The sequence below is a fragment of the Rhincodon typus genome, chromosome 17 (assembly GCF_021869965.1).
Source record: "Rhincodon typus isolate 14 chromosome 17, sRhiTyp1.1, whole genome shotgun sequence".
Lineage (NCBI taxonomy): Eukaryota > Metazoa > Chordata > Chondrichthyes > Orectolobiformes > Rhincodontidae > Rhincodon > Rhincodon typus.
In genome coordinates, this window is record NC_063348.1 from 32568503 (window position 1) to 32585488 (window position 16986).

The 16986-nt window shown below is 40.2% G+C and overlaps 1 protein-coding gene across 1 annotated transcript in view; it reads right to left on the reverse strand.

The window, feature by feature from the left end:
• The window catches only part of plekha7b (pleckstrin homology domain containing, family A member 7b), a 419580-nt gene extending 411533 nt beyond the window's left edge, over window positions 1-8047 (reverse strand). The window contains exons 1-3 of the mRNA XM_048606908.1: window positions 7870-8047; window positions 7663-7739; window positions 7445-7502 (exon numbers count right to left, since the gene is read on the reverse strand). Of these exons, the coding sequence (XP_048462865.1) occupies window positions 7445-7502; window positions 7663-7739; window positions 7870-7952 (218 nt within the window). The 5' untranslated portion in view covers window positions 7953-8047. The remainder of the gene's footprint in view (window positions 1-7444; window positions 7503-7662; window positions 7740-7869) is intronic.
• Window positions 8048-16986: the final 8939 nt, after the last annotated feature.

Here is a 16986-nt window from a genome sequence, read left to right on the forward strand (position 1 = left end):
GGCCTGCTGTGTTCATCCAGCTCTACACCTTGTTATCTCAGATTCTCCAGCATCTGCAGTTCCTACTATCTCTAGATTCTGAAGTGCTAGCCCACATGCTGCAATTTACCAAGACCAATTATATTAATCACAATTAATATTACAACAAGTAGAGCTATTTAATCAAATTTTCTGCTTCATTCGGATTCTCAGTTGTGCCATGAATTAGAACAAGGAGTTAAATATTAAAAGAATCATCATCCTACTTTTCATATTCAGGGCAGTGATGTGACCATTGCCCAGCACCTCATCCAATGGACAGCAGAAATCAGCTCACTGCCCAAACAAACTGCAAAATTTCATTTTGTTTCCACATTATTCCATTTTGAATGTAATGCACTTTGTTCATTGTGGCAGAGGGTGTGAATGAGTTGCAGTGTCCTGACTATCAGTGTCCAAGATCAGTTAACTCAACTAAGTGAAAATCGATTTCAATATTTCATTGCTCTGCAGGGCTCCGTGAGCCACTCAGCTCATGAACAAAGCCCCATTTGTTTTTCTTGAACTCGGGTGGATGTTGTATAAATTGGTTTCAGCACTCCAGACAGGAAACAGTGAACAAACTAAGCAAGTGCTAGGGCACGAGAGGGCAAAAATATCATGCTCCATTCTTAATTACTAGACATTGGGGGCAGACAAACACAGGGCTCGCCTCTGCTAAACTTTGAGATTGCTGGTTCAGAATGGTCAGTGTACCAGACGGTAGGCAGAGGCTATAGAATCAATCTCCAGCAAAACTGGATCTAAAGACATGGTGGTGGGGGGGAACGAAAGTACACTGACTTCGCCAAAAATGACTAGTTCAATCTGCAACATACGAGAACAATTTAACATTCTTCAAACCTACTAGAGTAGGTAGGCTGGCAGATATGAAATTGTTACTGTCACTCAGATTTTGTATTATTCAGCAGAAGTCCATTGGACTGCTAACACTTTGTTCTCAGTTCAAACTTCATAGAACACACTTCATTTTACAAATCATTACACAAAGTTTAAAAATCTGTCTTAGATTCTGAAACTTAGCAAAAGCGCATGGAAGGACTAGAAAGAACAAACGAAAATTAGATACAAGATTCCCTACAGAGAGGTCACAAAATTTTACTGTATGAAAACATCTTTGGTTTTCACTTCCCTTCACTTAAAATCAAATCAGTTAACACATTTGAATAAGTTACTGAAAAGAGGTATAAATAAAGTTCCTTTCCCACATGTTCAATGGTATCAATTTACTCACTGTTAAAATATAACCACTTCATAAAAATCAATAATATCCAACTTCTTGAACAACACTTTAGATTTATTGAGACCATTCCACACAAACAAAGAACAGGCTTTGAAATCCAATGTACGGCTCATTTCTGAAGTGTATAGCGTACATGGTTACAACACAATATCAGTTTCAAAACTACTGAGGTTGAGCCATTTATCCCTTCTCTGCATTTCCTCTGCCCCCGGTTTCCTTTACATTTTGGGAGCTAAAAATACATAAATTACAGAAAGCCCACAATATATTACAGCTTGGAGGAAGCTACAATAAGCGATTCTCCCCTAAGAGTTCTAGTATACTTGCTTGGTCTTAGATATAACCATAAAGGAGGAATCATTTTGCAGGGGGGAAATGAATTCCTGCAAGGTAAGTTCTAGGAAATATGGAAGATAATATTCTAATGTTCTGGCACACAGTTGTGCAACACAGAAATATTAGCTCACTTGTAATCGGATATTGCAGGAACAACTCTGTGCTTTTACTAGAATATTAGACTCCAGGCATTCAGCTAAGAGGAGAAACTAGACAAAAAGGGTGATATTCCCTCAAACTTTAAAGAAGGTTTTGGGATGATTTAGTTAAACTATTAAAGGGAAAGATGTGCAAGTAGATTGAAAGAAACTGTTTTCACTGGTTGGAGATTAGGACTGAGAGGTATAAATCTTAATAGATGAAACTTTCAGGAGAAAGGAAATGTTTCCTCACTCAAAAGGGTCACAGAAATTTGGCACTCATGCACAAATGGTATTTGATCTCAGATCAATTGCTAATTTTAAGGTGGAAATTGATAAATTACCAAAGATATGGAGCAAACGCAGGTATATGGAGCGTGGTCACAGACCAATGTCCTCAACAAGTGGAGAGTCTATATAAATGACTCCCATGCCCCTGTATGAATTCTATGAGGAAAAAATTATACTTACTCAAATATTTGCCGAGTATATTTTTGTCTAAATTGGACAAGATAATCAGCTAAGAGTGAGAGCAGATTATGTCGGTGGGCAGAACGTGCACATTTGTGGAAACAGCAGCTTACATCTTTGCAAAATAAAAAGCATTGGTATTGGACACTTTATATTGGACAAAGGGAAAATTTATAGTAACATGAGCATTTTGCTGTGCTATCACACTACCTAATAATGATACTTACAACAGCCAAGTATCAAATGAGGAATCCGACTTACAAAACATGAAGTCCATGGCCAAGCCTGATTGCACATAGATTGAATAAAATTTAGCTTCATCTCATCAAATGTGTCAGTACAACTTACAAAACCTGTTGTGAGTCTTGCACATTACAAGTTAATAATTGCAATAGTAAAGATTTGTGACAGTTTGTAAAAATAAAAGACAGCAAAACTCAAAAGCTTCATACGAATTGAAAGCACAAACCATACTTACATTAGACGACCAACCAGACAGGTGAAATGTGGCAAAACTTTCCAATGTCCAACAAAACAACTTCAAATTACATTCCAAGTCAAATGTTTTGGTTGCAAAATCTGTAACTCTAACTACATACTATATAAAATGTAGTTACAATGGAAGCAAAGTGGACCGCCACCGCTATAGCAAACATTCAAGCAATTGGATAACAAATACAAAAACTAATGTAAAAACTATAGTTGCAACTGTCTACTGCCTGAATGAATGGGCAAGCATTTTTCACTCCCACCTTTTCACACTGCTCATGTGCCAATTACTAAAACAGCTTTTGTAAAAAATTTAATCTATTTATCTAAACAACCTGTTCAGAGAGGTCATTATACACCTTAGGAGCTGATGGGACATGACCCCAAGGCCCCTGGTACAGGGGTAAGGACACTGTCCCTGTGCCACATTAGGGACTCAGCTTTGCTTCTGGTGGTTGGCAAATTATAGATAACAAGTGAACAAAAATCTTATTAGTTGTCAATCAGAATTCTCCAATCCCATGACCAGGAAATGTGCCAGTTAGTTAAGATCAAAGTCTTTTCCCCAAGGTCGGGGAATGCAAAACCAGAGGGCATAATTTTAAAGGGAGAGGAGAAAGATCTAAAAACGGACTTGAGGGGCAACTTTTTCCACAAAGAGGGTGGCTCATATGTGAAATGAACTGACAGAGGAAGTGGTAGATGCAGGTACAGTTACAACATTTAAAAGACACTTGGACAGGAACATGAATAGGAAAGGTTTAGAGGAATATGAATTTAATGGGACTAGTATAGTTTGGAAAACTTGGTCGGCATGGATGGGTTGGGCCAAAGGGTCTGTTTCCGTATGGTATGACTCTTGCTTAAGGGTTCTAGAGGTGCAGTGATAGTATCCCCCCCATCTGAGCCAGAAGCACAGTTTCAAGTCCTGTCAATAACATGTCACACTGGTTGATAGATTTTCTATCAGCAACTGCTTGGGTCTCATGTAGCACAGTGGTAGTTACCCTACTTCTGAGGTAGGAGGCCAGGGTTCAAGTTCCACCTGGTCCCAAACAGGTTGTTTAGGTACTCCCTCAGAGCTACTGCCTAGGTTGCCCGCCACTGGACCAGGAAGCTAAGTTTTCAAGTCCCACCTGATGCAGAGGTGTGTGATAATGTCTCTGAACAGGCTGGATTAGAAAACCCGAGCTACTGCAGTAGAGGATTCTTGTGGCATAGCATTTTTGACCCTACCCCTGGCTCAGAAGAATGAAGTTCAAGTCCCATCTCCTGCAGAGATGAATCATAATATCCCTGGATAGGTTGATTAAAAAAATACTTCAACTACTGGAGGAGAATCAGAGTGAACCTTCCCCTCAGATAGCTGGAAAACGCATAAACATACTAGCCCTAGAGCACAGAGACAAGGGTTATCATGCTTACCACATCCCCAAGGCCTCGTACATTCACAGATTTGTGTACCTAATGACTCTCAAGGTCTGGTTCAGTCAACTTTTGGCCAAAGACTGATATGTTCCCAAAAAGCTTTACCTGCATGATTCTTTCATTTTGGTCTCCATCATTTACTTCATGAGCTGGTCTCAAGGGTTTTAAAAGAATCGTAGCTGTCCCTTAATGTTTGTCAGTTTAAAAAATGACAGAGACTATGGCAGCTTGAACTGCCCATAATTCCCTACACACTCTGGGAGGCATCCAAATGGCAGAAAAATTAGAGCGGACAAAAAAAGTTACTAAATTCGCTGTCTGTTCAAAACTACACCTTTATTGCAGGTGTCTCCATTCAGTCTGTACAATAAAATGCCAAAGTCCTGTCACATTAAAGTTATTTCATAATCTGCACTTGGAAAGCCAGGCGACTACCTAAACCAAAGGATTTGGGCAATGCATCAGTATTGAATGGGAACTTATTCTACTCAAGTTCGATTGGTTGAGATGCTGATAATTTCAATGCACAATCCTCAGTTTCTGCCATATAAGGCAGATAGCATTTGAAGAGTTTAGATATTGATTCTGTGAGGTTGTGTCCCCTCCCTCCAACATTTTGACTTCACCTCGGCATATTACCAATGGAAGTGCCTCAAACTGCCTTCCTGAATGAGCCTTTTCAAATTGTCAGTCACAAGCCATTATCTCTCATGAGTTGATGGGTATGTTGGACATCTTCAGGAACATGGACAACAATCCTAAAGGGTTTTTTCTGACCTTCTAGGAATTTCTTGGCATGACTGAGTTCCAGCAATTGAGCAATTGTTTCAGGAGTCTACTGTCAGGCATACTAATAATATGTTCCACCCAGCAGATCAGGTTTAGAACTATTAGCACCTTGATGCTAGGCAAATGGGCTTCCAAGAGAACACTGCTTTAGATCAACTTTCTTGCCTGATTTGGAATTTCTTGCAAAGATACCATTGGTGCTTCTTCTCTAGTTATTCAGTCTCCCGTACACATTCATCTAATACACCAAATTATATGCAAGCACAGGAATCAATGAATCAATTAAGCTTAACCTTATTCTCCCAATCCTCAAGTACTCACTTTTTTGTTTCCTTTGTCAGCAGAAGGCTGAGTTGGCACATTGGAGGTGATGAACTATCATAACTATGGCTGCCTTTGTCATGAGAAGGTCCAAAGGTATACAAAATGGTTGACATTTTCTATGATTGTCATGTTGGTCTCAATCAAATCAAGGGAAGCATCATCTGTGGGAGCTAAATGAGAACATTAAGTTTCTGATGTTTTCTGTTTCACATATGCTTCAGTGAGCTAGCTGACAACGACCTGGATCACAGATTGAGTGAGCATGCATACAAGTGTATTTGCAGACTGTAGCTATTGGTTATGGACTGAAGATGAATGTTGAACAATTGCCTGTCTGTTCAGAAGATCATCTCCACAGTTTTGGGGTAACTTGCTAGAGACATGGTATAGCCAAGAAAAATGCAGGAGTTAGTCAAATGACAGCCTTGTCTGACCCCCATTCTCATTGAATGAGGGTTTGTAGTGGTCCCAGAAGTAACAGCTAGCATGTAATTGTAGAGTAGGTAGGGGATGATGACAAATTTCTGAGGGTACCCAAATTTGAGCACAATATTCCATCAGCCTTCATTGCCAAGAGCATACAGGAATTGCGACAAGAATGTAAGTCAAGGATAAGAAAAGGACATTTGTCCCTTTAAAACATATCCCAAGATTCTATGCTTTTAACATTTTCCAAAACAGAAAGTATCATTAGACACATTTATCAAGCATTGCATGAAATAATTATCTAACTTAAATTTACTATTCACAAGTTTAAATACTTAACACCTACAGTCCTTTGAAATGAGCCAAATGTAACATTCTGACCATATCTAACCAATAGAAGAATTTCACAGAATGACTATAAATTCTCAAAGCCAGTACCATTTGTCTCAACTGCAAAATTTAAACCTTTCGCCAGTGTAAAGTGGTTAAAAACCAGACATGCTGAACTCCACAAAACCTTTGGAGCCTGTCACAGGAGCACAAGCACAATCCAGTGAGTATAAAGCTACATACATATGATCTATGGCTAGATGATAACTGTCATACATTGTTTTCCTATCAGTCAGATGAATCAGACTAGATTTTTTAAGACATTAGGAAACTCCTAGACTGCCAACAATAAAAATCAGAACAAAATCTAATTTGTGCTTCAAACAAGAGTTGTAAATACTCCAGCAGGTTATATGACAGCAGAATCCTCATCTGTGAAAACGTCTCATAATTCACTCCCACACATTTAGGTTTCACGCATACAAATATAAAATCGAGACATCATTTCACATGAATACGAATTATGTCTTTTATTTTAAAAAGAAGCTGTAGCTTTCATTTTGAAGAACTGTAGTGGAAAGAAAGCACCTTCGATTTCAATTATGCCCTGAATAATTCACTGCAAGGGGCTGTTTGTTACCATAGCAACCTCACAAATTGCAACGTGGAAAACTATATTTTGTCATTACATCGCCTTATTTGTGAAACGACAAAGCGAACATTAACATCTTCTGCACAACTAGCATGTAATTCGAGCAGCCTGTACAATTCATAAATTCCCCTTTATTGACATTATACCAATCCATTCATAACAGTTTGAGACGCGGGCTGTGCTGATCCTGAGTGTATACATTGTTTTGTGTAGTTTCAGGGAGCCGGGGGAACACAGTCTTATTTGCATTACAAGAGAAAGGAGAACATTATCTGTGTTCCTTTTCTTTTGGGGCTGTATCTTATATATACACATTTTTGAAATTATAATGGAGATAATATGCCAATACTCGCAAACACAGCACACAAAAAAAATGCGCAGTTTAAAAAAAGACGCACCCCAAGTTCAAACACTACAACCCATCAATTTCACAGGTAATAAAACTCCACGTGACTACCTGTTGCTCACATTCCACAATCATATGATCTCACCGGCAATCATTAAACATTTACCACAGCCACAGAACACCCAATGGTAAACGCAGCCGGTAGTAAATTTCGCTTTCTGATTAACCCTTATACTTCCACTTGAATTATGAAATAAGAGGCCTTTTAAAAAAATATATATACACACAAAAGTAAATACACTCAACAACAGACCAACTGAAAACAAGACAGGTGGATTTGAGGCAAAGCGGGATCTCCCAGCTCATTCACCTGCTCGCAGTTTTATAGGTTCACAGCAAAATATAAAATAAAACACAGACACGCAACTCACTTAATGAAGTAGCTGGCTCCTTCCTCAGTGAAACCTTCCTCCCAACCCCGAGGTAGATCTGGAAGTGAAGACATGGAAGGGGAGAGAGAGAGAGAAAGAGAAAGAGTGAAAGCCAATCAGCGGCTGAAACTTTGGACCTTTGCGCCTGTCTCGATAACAAACGGATAAACAGGAACTGACCGCTTAAGCAAAAGTTACTAAAGTCTCGCTCGACCCACCTGATCGGATCATATGGCCGGAGTTGACAGGTTCACCAGTTCGTGGATGTAACCAAGTGGTGGTTCGTGTTTGATCGCTGCGGGAAACAAAACAAAGAAAGGGGACACACACAGACAACAAAAATAAACCTGTAATTCCAAACAACCCGAAACCGCTGAGCGCTTGAAAGCGACAAGAGTGTTGAAAGTTGCTCCGAGTGAACGTACTCAATGAAAAATATCCGCCCATCCTCACAAACACCGTAAGACCAGTGAGCAGGTAGCGTCTCCCGCCTCAATTCCGCCGCCATGATCCGAGCATGAAAACTCAGTCCGTCTCAATGGTCTCCTGCATTATCGGCCCTTGATCAAGGACGCGCCGGGATTAAAGGAACAAACTCGGCTTTGTGCCCGCCGACGGAAAATGACAACTCAAGGCAAAGCTCAATCCCTTTAACAGAGATGCAAGAGCCGATTAACGCGTCAGCTGCCAGGAGAGAGAAGGAGGTGGAAACTGTTCTGATAAAGCACAATTTCTCATTATAGTCATTCCGCAATGTTTAATATGGCTTGCTCGTTAGATATATTGCAGAAATTAATCAAAAGGTTTTTAATTGCATTTCAATTTGTTTTATCAACCGCAAGTACAACTCATAATAGGATGGATATTGATTTTTTTGTTTGCTTTTTCTCTCTCCTGTACATTATTTCTTTAAAAAGTTTGAAGAATGATATTAAAACTGTTTATCGTCTTGTTGAAGTGATCTTTGTTCAGAACACCCACTGAAAGATTATCATACCTCCGGGAATATCCAATTCTCCCGGAATTGGAGATTAATATTCAGGACACTGTTGCCAACAGGCATGGAGAATGCAAATCGGTCTATTTAAATTTTTAAAAATCCTTCAACGCTGCTGAATAAATTGAGTCGATAGTATTTGGAGTCTGGAAGAGTGAGAGGTGATCGCATTGAAACATGGAAGATTCTGAAGGGAAACCTTCACAGACAGTCACAGAGAGAGGTTGCTCCCCTTGTTAGCGAATCGAGAACGCATGGCAGTTTCATAATGAAAGTATTATAGGACCCAAACACAAACAAATAATTGCTGGAAAAACTCAAGAACAGAAGTGTGTTCTGAAGAAGAACTGGACCCGAAACGTTAAATCTGCTTTCTCTTCACAAATGCTGCCAGATCTGCCGAGTTTTTCCAGCAATTTCTGTTTTTACTTCTGATTTCCAATCACCGAAGTTCTTTCAGTTTTTGTTAATATGTAACTGAGTTGGGGAGACATTTCTTTATTCATATAATTATGATTTTGTGGAATTCTGTAATCCTAGAGGGCCGTGAACGCGTGTATATTTTAATATGTTTTAAAGATGAGATGGACGTATTTTTGATCTTTCTGGGAATCAAGAGATATAGGAAGGTTGAGTTGAAGCCAAAGATCAGGCGTGAACGTACTGAGTGGTAGTGCAGGATCCATAAGCTGTAGGGTCTACTCCTGCACCTATTTCTTAAATAACATTTCTGTTTACCAGGTATAAATTATTGGAGAAATAGGCAACATGGCTGTAACTAAATCTTCTGGAATACTTGAACTGGCAACATTTACACTTTGTCTTTTCCACCACTTCCCCCAATTCCCACCTTCCCTACAACTGATCCCCAGCCATACGTGCTTTTCTACCTTTCCTTTACAGTGGCTGACAAATCAGATCCTTCTGCCCATAACCTTTGGCCATGAAAAGGAACAGCACAATAAACAGTGGTAGATGAGCATTGCAACAACATTGTGCAAGAAACCATAACAGCACCAGCCCATAACAGATCTTTAAAAATTAATTTTGTAGAATCTATCCAATTTTTAAAAATCAAAAAGTTTGAAAATAATTTTGCTGCCTTCCCTGTTGAAATTCAAATACATGTTAAGAAGCTGGTAGAAAACAATGTAGCTGAAACAGACAAAAAGAGAAATTCCTGGAGAAACTCAGCAGGTCTGACAGCAACTATACAAAGAAAATAATGTTTCACATCCAATGGCTCACAGGGGGTCCCCAGAGATACTGCCAGACTTGCTAAGTTTCACCAGTAATTTCTGTTTTTGCTTGTTTCAGATCTCCAGCATCCGCAGTTCTTTGTTTTATAAAATCAAATAGCTAATTGATAAAGGAAAACTGGAATATTTATGAAAAATTCAAGTTCTATATCAATTAGGGAGATCTTAACCCCACATATACCTTTTTCCAAGATCTCCATCTGGTATAAGTGTAGAAAACATTAACAAAACAATTAAGCGTCGGTTTGATCCACTCTGCACTGGGGCTTTCCAGGATATTTTATTACTAATCAAAAATAACTTGTCATAAATTAACATCAGTTCTGACATCACTTTTGGAGCAAAATAAAATTGTAACCAAAGTGTAATCATTATTTACCATTCTTACATATTATAAAATAGAGCTTCCAAAGCCACTGGGGATGTGGTTAGAGGTTATATCTATAAGTATAGCTCAAGACTCTCAGACTTGTCATTAATTTCCATGTTCTTGGAAATAGATAGTCAGGGGTTTAGTGTTGTGTGACAGGAAGAGGCTAGTAAAGGCCATTTGTCTTCCAGATACTTAGCCAATTTTCTCATGTGTCTCTATGAATGCATTAATGATAGTTTGGAGTTTGGCCTCTGAGTGTGACTACACACACAAGTGCTGTTCCCTCCTGCAGCTGAATGACAGAGGTTGGTGCAGTTTTTGTTCTTGATTGGAGGCAACATAGGTCGAACAGTTCATTTAGATCAGCTCCACAAAAAAACAGGGAGCTTCATGGAGATGATGTGGAGTTTTGCAGTGATGAAAATAGAGAAGTTTGTCAGTGCACTGACACTGCTTTGTTTGACCCCAATTTACACTCATGTTAGTTATGCTAATGGATCTGTTGATGAGGATCACAGCTTGCATGTCCTCATGCAACAGGCAAAAGATGGTGATGAATTTCTATGGGCTGCAAAATTTAAGGACAGTGCTTCATAATTCTTCCCAATCGAATGAGTCAAAAACCTTTGCATGCTCAATAACAGCCATGTATTGTTGCTGCTGCTTTCTGCATTTTTCTCAGACTTGTCTTCTGGTGAAGATCATGTCCACTGTGCTCTTGATGGACAGAGTCTGCATTGTGACACTAGGAGGAGATCTCAACTACTGGTAGGAGGCAATCCACCGGCAAAGTGGGCACTCCATTACCAGTAGGCTCGCTCAGACCAACATCTCCAGTATCAAGGTATACTGTCAGTTAGCTGCATTGAGCAAACCATATCATCTGCATGCCTGATACAAAATGCCAAGCTCCCTACTCTGAGATTCGCCACAGCAAACAGTTACTGAGCGAGCAAAGGAAATGATTCAAGGACATCTTCAAATTATCCAATTTGACTGGGACGACATAGCCATCCTAGGACAAGCCAAGCAAAGACATGCACAAGAATTCCTGGAGGCCTGGCACTCAAACCGGAACTCCATGTAGAGCTGGATGCCATATACCAACCACTATGAAACAAATACGGAAGTGATGCTACCCACCCAACAAACCAAGACACATAAATAACAAATGGGACAGAAGACCGATGCTTCACCGGAGGCGCATTGATAATATTACCTAGCGTGGTGATGAAATGTTTGCGAACAAACTTAACCAGCTCAGCGAGTGTCAACAACCACATGTGAGCTATTTCCAGAGGCAGAGAGGTAAAAGTTTTGAAACATAAGGAAGCAGCCTGGGAAGACCTACAGTGAATTTGAAAGGGTAAAACAAAGTCATGTGGACCATTGGATATGGGCATTAATCATTTTCAAACAATTTAAAATTAATTTCCTTCAGTAATTAGAACTCATGTGGAGGACCAGAGAGTCGAAACAGTGAGACAGGCAGCAGTTAAGGCTGACATTTATGAACTGATCCATAAAATTACATCTTTTCTCTGTATTCCCAATAAACCTGAGAAGGATAGAAAGTGGAAGAACAAAATGAAGGCTAAAAAGCAGTTGAGAATGCTCAGGAAATTTCTCTTCAGTCTGGAAAGGGGTTTCTAAGAGTACAAGTTAAAATTGAAGGCTTAAGAGTTTCCCTTGTGAAAAAAATGTGGGACACCATTGTTCAGAATGCTGAAGGTTGGATGGAAACCTCATGGGTTTTATTGGGGTTCATAAGAGTGATTCTAAAAAAGGAAGACAGAATAATGACACAATAAACTACAAGACAGAGGGTAAACACTGCTGTGAGTGCAGGGCAGCACAGTGGCTCGGTGGTTAGCACTGCTGCCTCATAGCACCAGAGATCCAGATTCGATTCCAGCCTTGGGTGACTGTGTGGAGTTTGTCCGTTCTTCCCATATCTGTGTGGGTTTCCTCTGGCTACTCCATGTGCTGGTTAGGTCGATTGGTCATAGTAAATTGCTTGCAGGGCCAAGCAATATGCAGGCTAGTTAGGCTATCCATGGCAAATATGAGATGGTAGGATAGTGGGCCAGATTTGAGTTGGATGCTCTTCAGAGGGTTGGTGCAGACTCGATTGGTCAAATGGCCTCTTTCCATACTGTAGGAATTGTATGATAAGGTAGATAAGAGATTGCAAAGGATATTTTGTTGCGTGGAAAAGCATAAAACCTTATTCATCAAGTGATACAGCTAAATATATAACTATATTAAGGGATACAGGAGCTACATAAACTTTACACTGGAGGAAGATATAGTTTTTCCTTTAGAGAGCGCATTGAAAGCCAAAGTTTTAAGATAGAAGGACAAATGCCACATACAGCCATGTTCTTGGAGAGATTCATGGAAACATGCAAATGAGCATTCAAAAGCTTCACAGGCAAAGATGAAAGAATGGGCAAATAAAGCATGCTGTAATCTGAACACCTCACAGAATCATAGAAATGTTATGGTATAGAAGGAGGTCACTTGGCCCATCATGCCTGCACCAGCTCATTAAATGTGCATCAATACATAGTGCCAATCTCCTGCTTTTTCTGCATGCACTTGCACATTATTTACATCCAAACAATCATCCTATTCCCTCTTGAATGCCTCAATTGAACCTGCCTCCTCCACATTTCCAGGCAGTGCATTCTATTCCCTAACTACTTGCTGAGTGAAAATGTTTTTCTTCACTTCACCCTTGCTTCTTTTCCAGATTACTTTAAATCTATGTCCTCACTTTCTATTTACTTCTACAAGTGGAAATAGCTTCTCCCTATCTATTCTGTCCAATCCACTCATGATTTTGAAAGCCTCTATCAGATCTCCTCTCAACATTTTTCTCTCTGAGGAGAACAGTCTCAACTTCTTCAATCTATTCTCAAAACTGAAGTTCCTTATCCCTGTAACTATTCTTATAAACCATTTCTGCATTTCGCCAAACTGTTCACCTCTTTCTTATAATGTGGCTAACCCTAACCCTATAGCAGGAGTGAACTGGATGCAATACTCCAGCTGAGCTCTTATAATTATCTTATACATGTTCAACATCACTTCCTCCTTGTACTCTATTCCCTTATTAAAAAAAAAACCAAGGATATTAAGTGCCTTACTTGCTCCTCTCCCTATATATCCTGTCACTTTCAATGATCCTGTTCTCTCTGCTCCTCCACCACAACGCCACCCCCCACCTTAGAATTGTCCCACTTTCTAATATTGTCTTTCAATGTTCCTCCTACTAAAATGCATCATCTGTCAAATTAGAACTCATTTGTCACCCATCTATTCATTTCACCAACTTGTCTATGTCCTTCTGAAGTTCTACACTGTCCTCTTCACAATTTATAATTATTGAAGTCTTGTGTCATCTGTAAACTTTAAAATTGACCCCTGCATACCAAGAGTGAGATAGCCACTGCATACCAAGAATGTATAATTTTCATGTTGGAGGAGGGTTTGTAAAGTTTCCCAGGAATGATTTTAGAGACACTTGCTCCAACATGAAAATTATACACTAACCATTATTCTCTGTTTTCTATTGCTGAGCCAATTTATTTAATGAGCTATAAGTTTTCTCACAAGTCTGCTGTGTGGCATTGTATCTGAAAGTTCACGTACATCAACATCATTGCCACATTACCTTCATCAAGCCTTTCTGTTACCTATTCAAAAAATGCAAGTAAGTTAGTTAAACATGATTTCCCCTTTAGTAATCCATACTGACTCTTCTGAATCAATCTGCCTTTGTCCACGTAACTGTAAATCCATCCCAAATAATTGTTTCTGGAAACTTCTCCACCACTGAAGTTAAAGTGACTGGTCCGTAATTGCTAGACTTATCCTTACAAACTTTCTTGAACAAGTCTGTAATGTCTGCAATTTTCCAGTTTTCAGGCACCTCCTAAGTCTATAGAAGACTGGAAGGTTGTGGCCCAGCAATTCTTACTCTCACTTTCTTCCAAATCCTGGGATTCATCTCATTTGGTCTTGGCGTATGCCAACTTTAAGCAGTAACAGTCTATCCAATACTTCCGCCCTACCAATTTTGAATGCTTCTAGGGACATAGCATCCTCCTCTCTCACTATGGCCTGGCTAGCATCAGTTTCTTGGTAAAGATAGATGCAAAATATTCATTTAATAATTTAGGCAAGTCTCCTGCCTCCAGATGTAAATCCCTTTTTTGATGCCTAATCAGCCATACTATCCTTTTAACACCCTTTGATTATTAAGGTGGCCATAGAAGACATTGGGAAACCTCTTTATGTTGGCTGCCAGTACTTTCTCATAAATCCTTTTTTCTTCTGTTGTTTGCTTTTTCAGCTCCCCTGTTGACCCTTGATATTCCTCTTGGTTCTCAATTTTATTTTCTACCTGACACTGTCATAATTTTTTTTTATTCCCTAACTAACCCTACTCCTTTTGTCATCCAGGTTTAGGTGCCAGGTTCAACCAGGAGCAGAAGTGTCAGCATTGTTTCTTTCACTGGCGGGGGGTGGTGGGGGTGGGGGTGGGGGTGGGGGATGGGGGGTGGGGGGTGCATGCAATGGTCCAGACAAGCTATTCATGAAGGTTAGACTGGGAAAGTTTGATTGTATATTCACATATTTAGCAGGAACTAGTGAGGCTAGCTACAGAATTTAAGGACATCTGTACAACTAAACCAGGATATACTTCAGCCAGGAATGATATGGATGTAGGGAATTCTGCACCAATAAAACAACAACCTTATTATGTAAGTCTGGAGAAACAGGCTTGGATAAAAGTGGAAATTCAACATATGTTAGAAAGCACTTGATTGAAACTCATCAAAACAGTTGGTATTCTCACAGTAGTATTAGTTCCTAAACCAGATGGGTTGACTGGATTCTTGTAGATTACAAGAATGTAGAGAATGCAGTCACAAATCCAATTCATATGCAATCCTTTAATTAGAAGATTGTATCAATAATGTTAGTAGTGCTTCAAACTTTATTAAAATTGGTTTATTGAAGGGATACTGACAATACCATTGACATCAATAGCAAGTTCATTTACCAAATGAATTGTATCAATACCATGTCTTGCCATTCTGTTTTAAAAATGCTTTAGCTTCTTTCCAAAGACTATTAAACAATTGTAGCCAAAGAGCCAAGTTGTAATTAATGTTCCTAAAGGTGCAGTTTACTGGATCATGTATTAATAAACAGCAACACCTAGAAAGAACATACAAAACATTTAGAAACCTTAGTTACACATTTACAGTAAGCTGATCCAGTGCCAAGAGTGAATTTCTGAAGGTGCAGGTAACTTTCCAAGGTCATGTTGTAAAGCAAAGGTAAGAATTGCCAAGGGCAGTGGAAGAAAATAGAAGTTCCCATTCCTAAAATTAAATGGGAAATTACGAGATTTTCAGTGAGATGTAGCTTCTATCAAAAAATCTGGAGATTTCAGCGCAATAGCTGCTCCTTAATAGGTCTATTGCAAAAGCAGGCAAAGGCCATATGGTTAATCAGATTTTGAGGAACTGATGGTAATTTTAAGAAATGAATTAGCTTTGGCTGTCCCTGACTTCACTAAATCTTCGATGTAACTTGAGTGTGGGGGCAGTCTTATTGTACGACGATGAAATGGGCAAAGTGAAGGCAGTTGGGTAGTTTTATAAGAAACTAAATCAGCATCAAAACAAATATTCTACTGCTGAAACCCCAGATTGGAGCAGTAGGCCCAGACCCTGGACTCCTGGCAGCGGTAGGCCCAGAGCCTGGACTCCTGGCAGCGGTAGGCCCAGAGCCTGGACTCCTGGCAGTGGTAGGCCCAGAGCCTGGAATCTTAGCACTAGCAGACCCAGAGCGGGGGTTCCTGGTGGCAGTAGGACTGGAGCCTGGAGTCCTAGCAGTGGTAGACCTGGAGCCAGGACTCCTGGCAGTGGTAGGCCTGGAGCCTGGACTCCTGGCAGTAGTCAGCCCAGAGCCTGGAATCTTGGCAGTAGCAGCACCCAGAGCGGGGATTCCTAGCGGCGGTAGGCCTGGAGCCTGGACTCTTGGTGGTGTCAGTGAGGTGGCAGCGACAGCAGAGCTGGGATCTCTGGGGCATCGGTGTCATCGTTGCTGTTCCTGCAGCAGGACTCCTCCGAAACATCTTCCAGACACCTTGCAGAAGCCCTGACGCCATGCTTGAGACCCCAATTTGAACGCAAGATGAACTCTTATTTGGGTAATTTCCTTTTATCCTTATTGTAACTCAATGTGGCACAGGACTGTGGCAACAAAACACTTTTCACTGGACCTTCACAAAATAGAACAGAATCATAGCATCTCTACAGTGTAGAAGCAGGCCATTTGGCTCATCGATTCCACACTGACCAGACCCACCCATGTCTGTAATGCTGCATTTCCCATGGATAATCCACCTAGCCTGCACATCTCAGGACACTATGGGCAATTTAGCATGACCAATCCACCTGACCTGCATGTCTTTGGGCTGTGGGAAGAAACTGGGGCACCTGGAAGAAACCCACACTGATACGGGGAGACAGTCACCAGAGCATGGAATCAAACCTGGGTACCTGGGTACTGTGAGGCAGCAGTGCTAACCACTGAGTCACTGTGCCATCCCCCCACTGAGCCACCATGCCACCCCACCATCTACAATGTGACAATAAATCATTCATTCATTCAAAATATTGGGAAAGGTAGTATCATTCCTGATGCATCATCAAGAATGTAATGATATTGCAATACTTCAGTAATGAAGAAGGCAAAGAAAAAGTGATATATGTAGGAATGATGATATATTTCCAAGTCAGGATAGTGGGTAGTTTGGAGAGGAAATTGGAGCTTGTAGTGTTTCCTTGTGTGTCCTGCTGTTGTACTTCGAGATAGCAGTATTATGGAT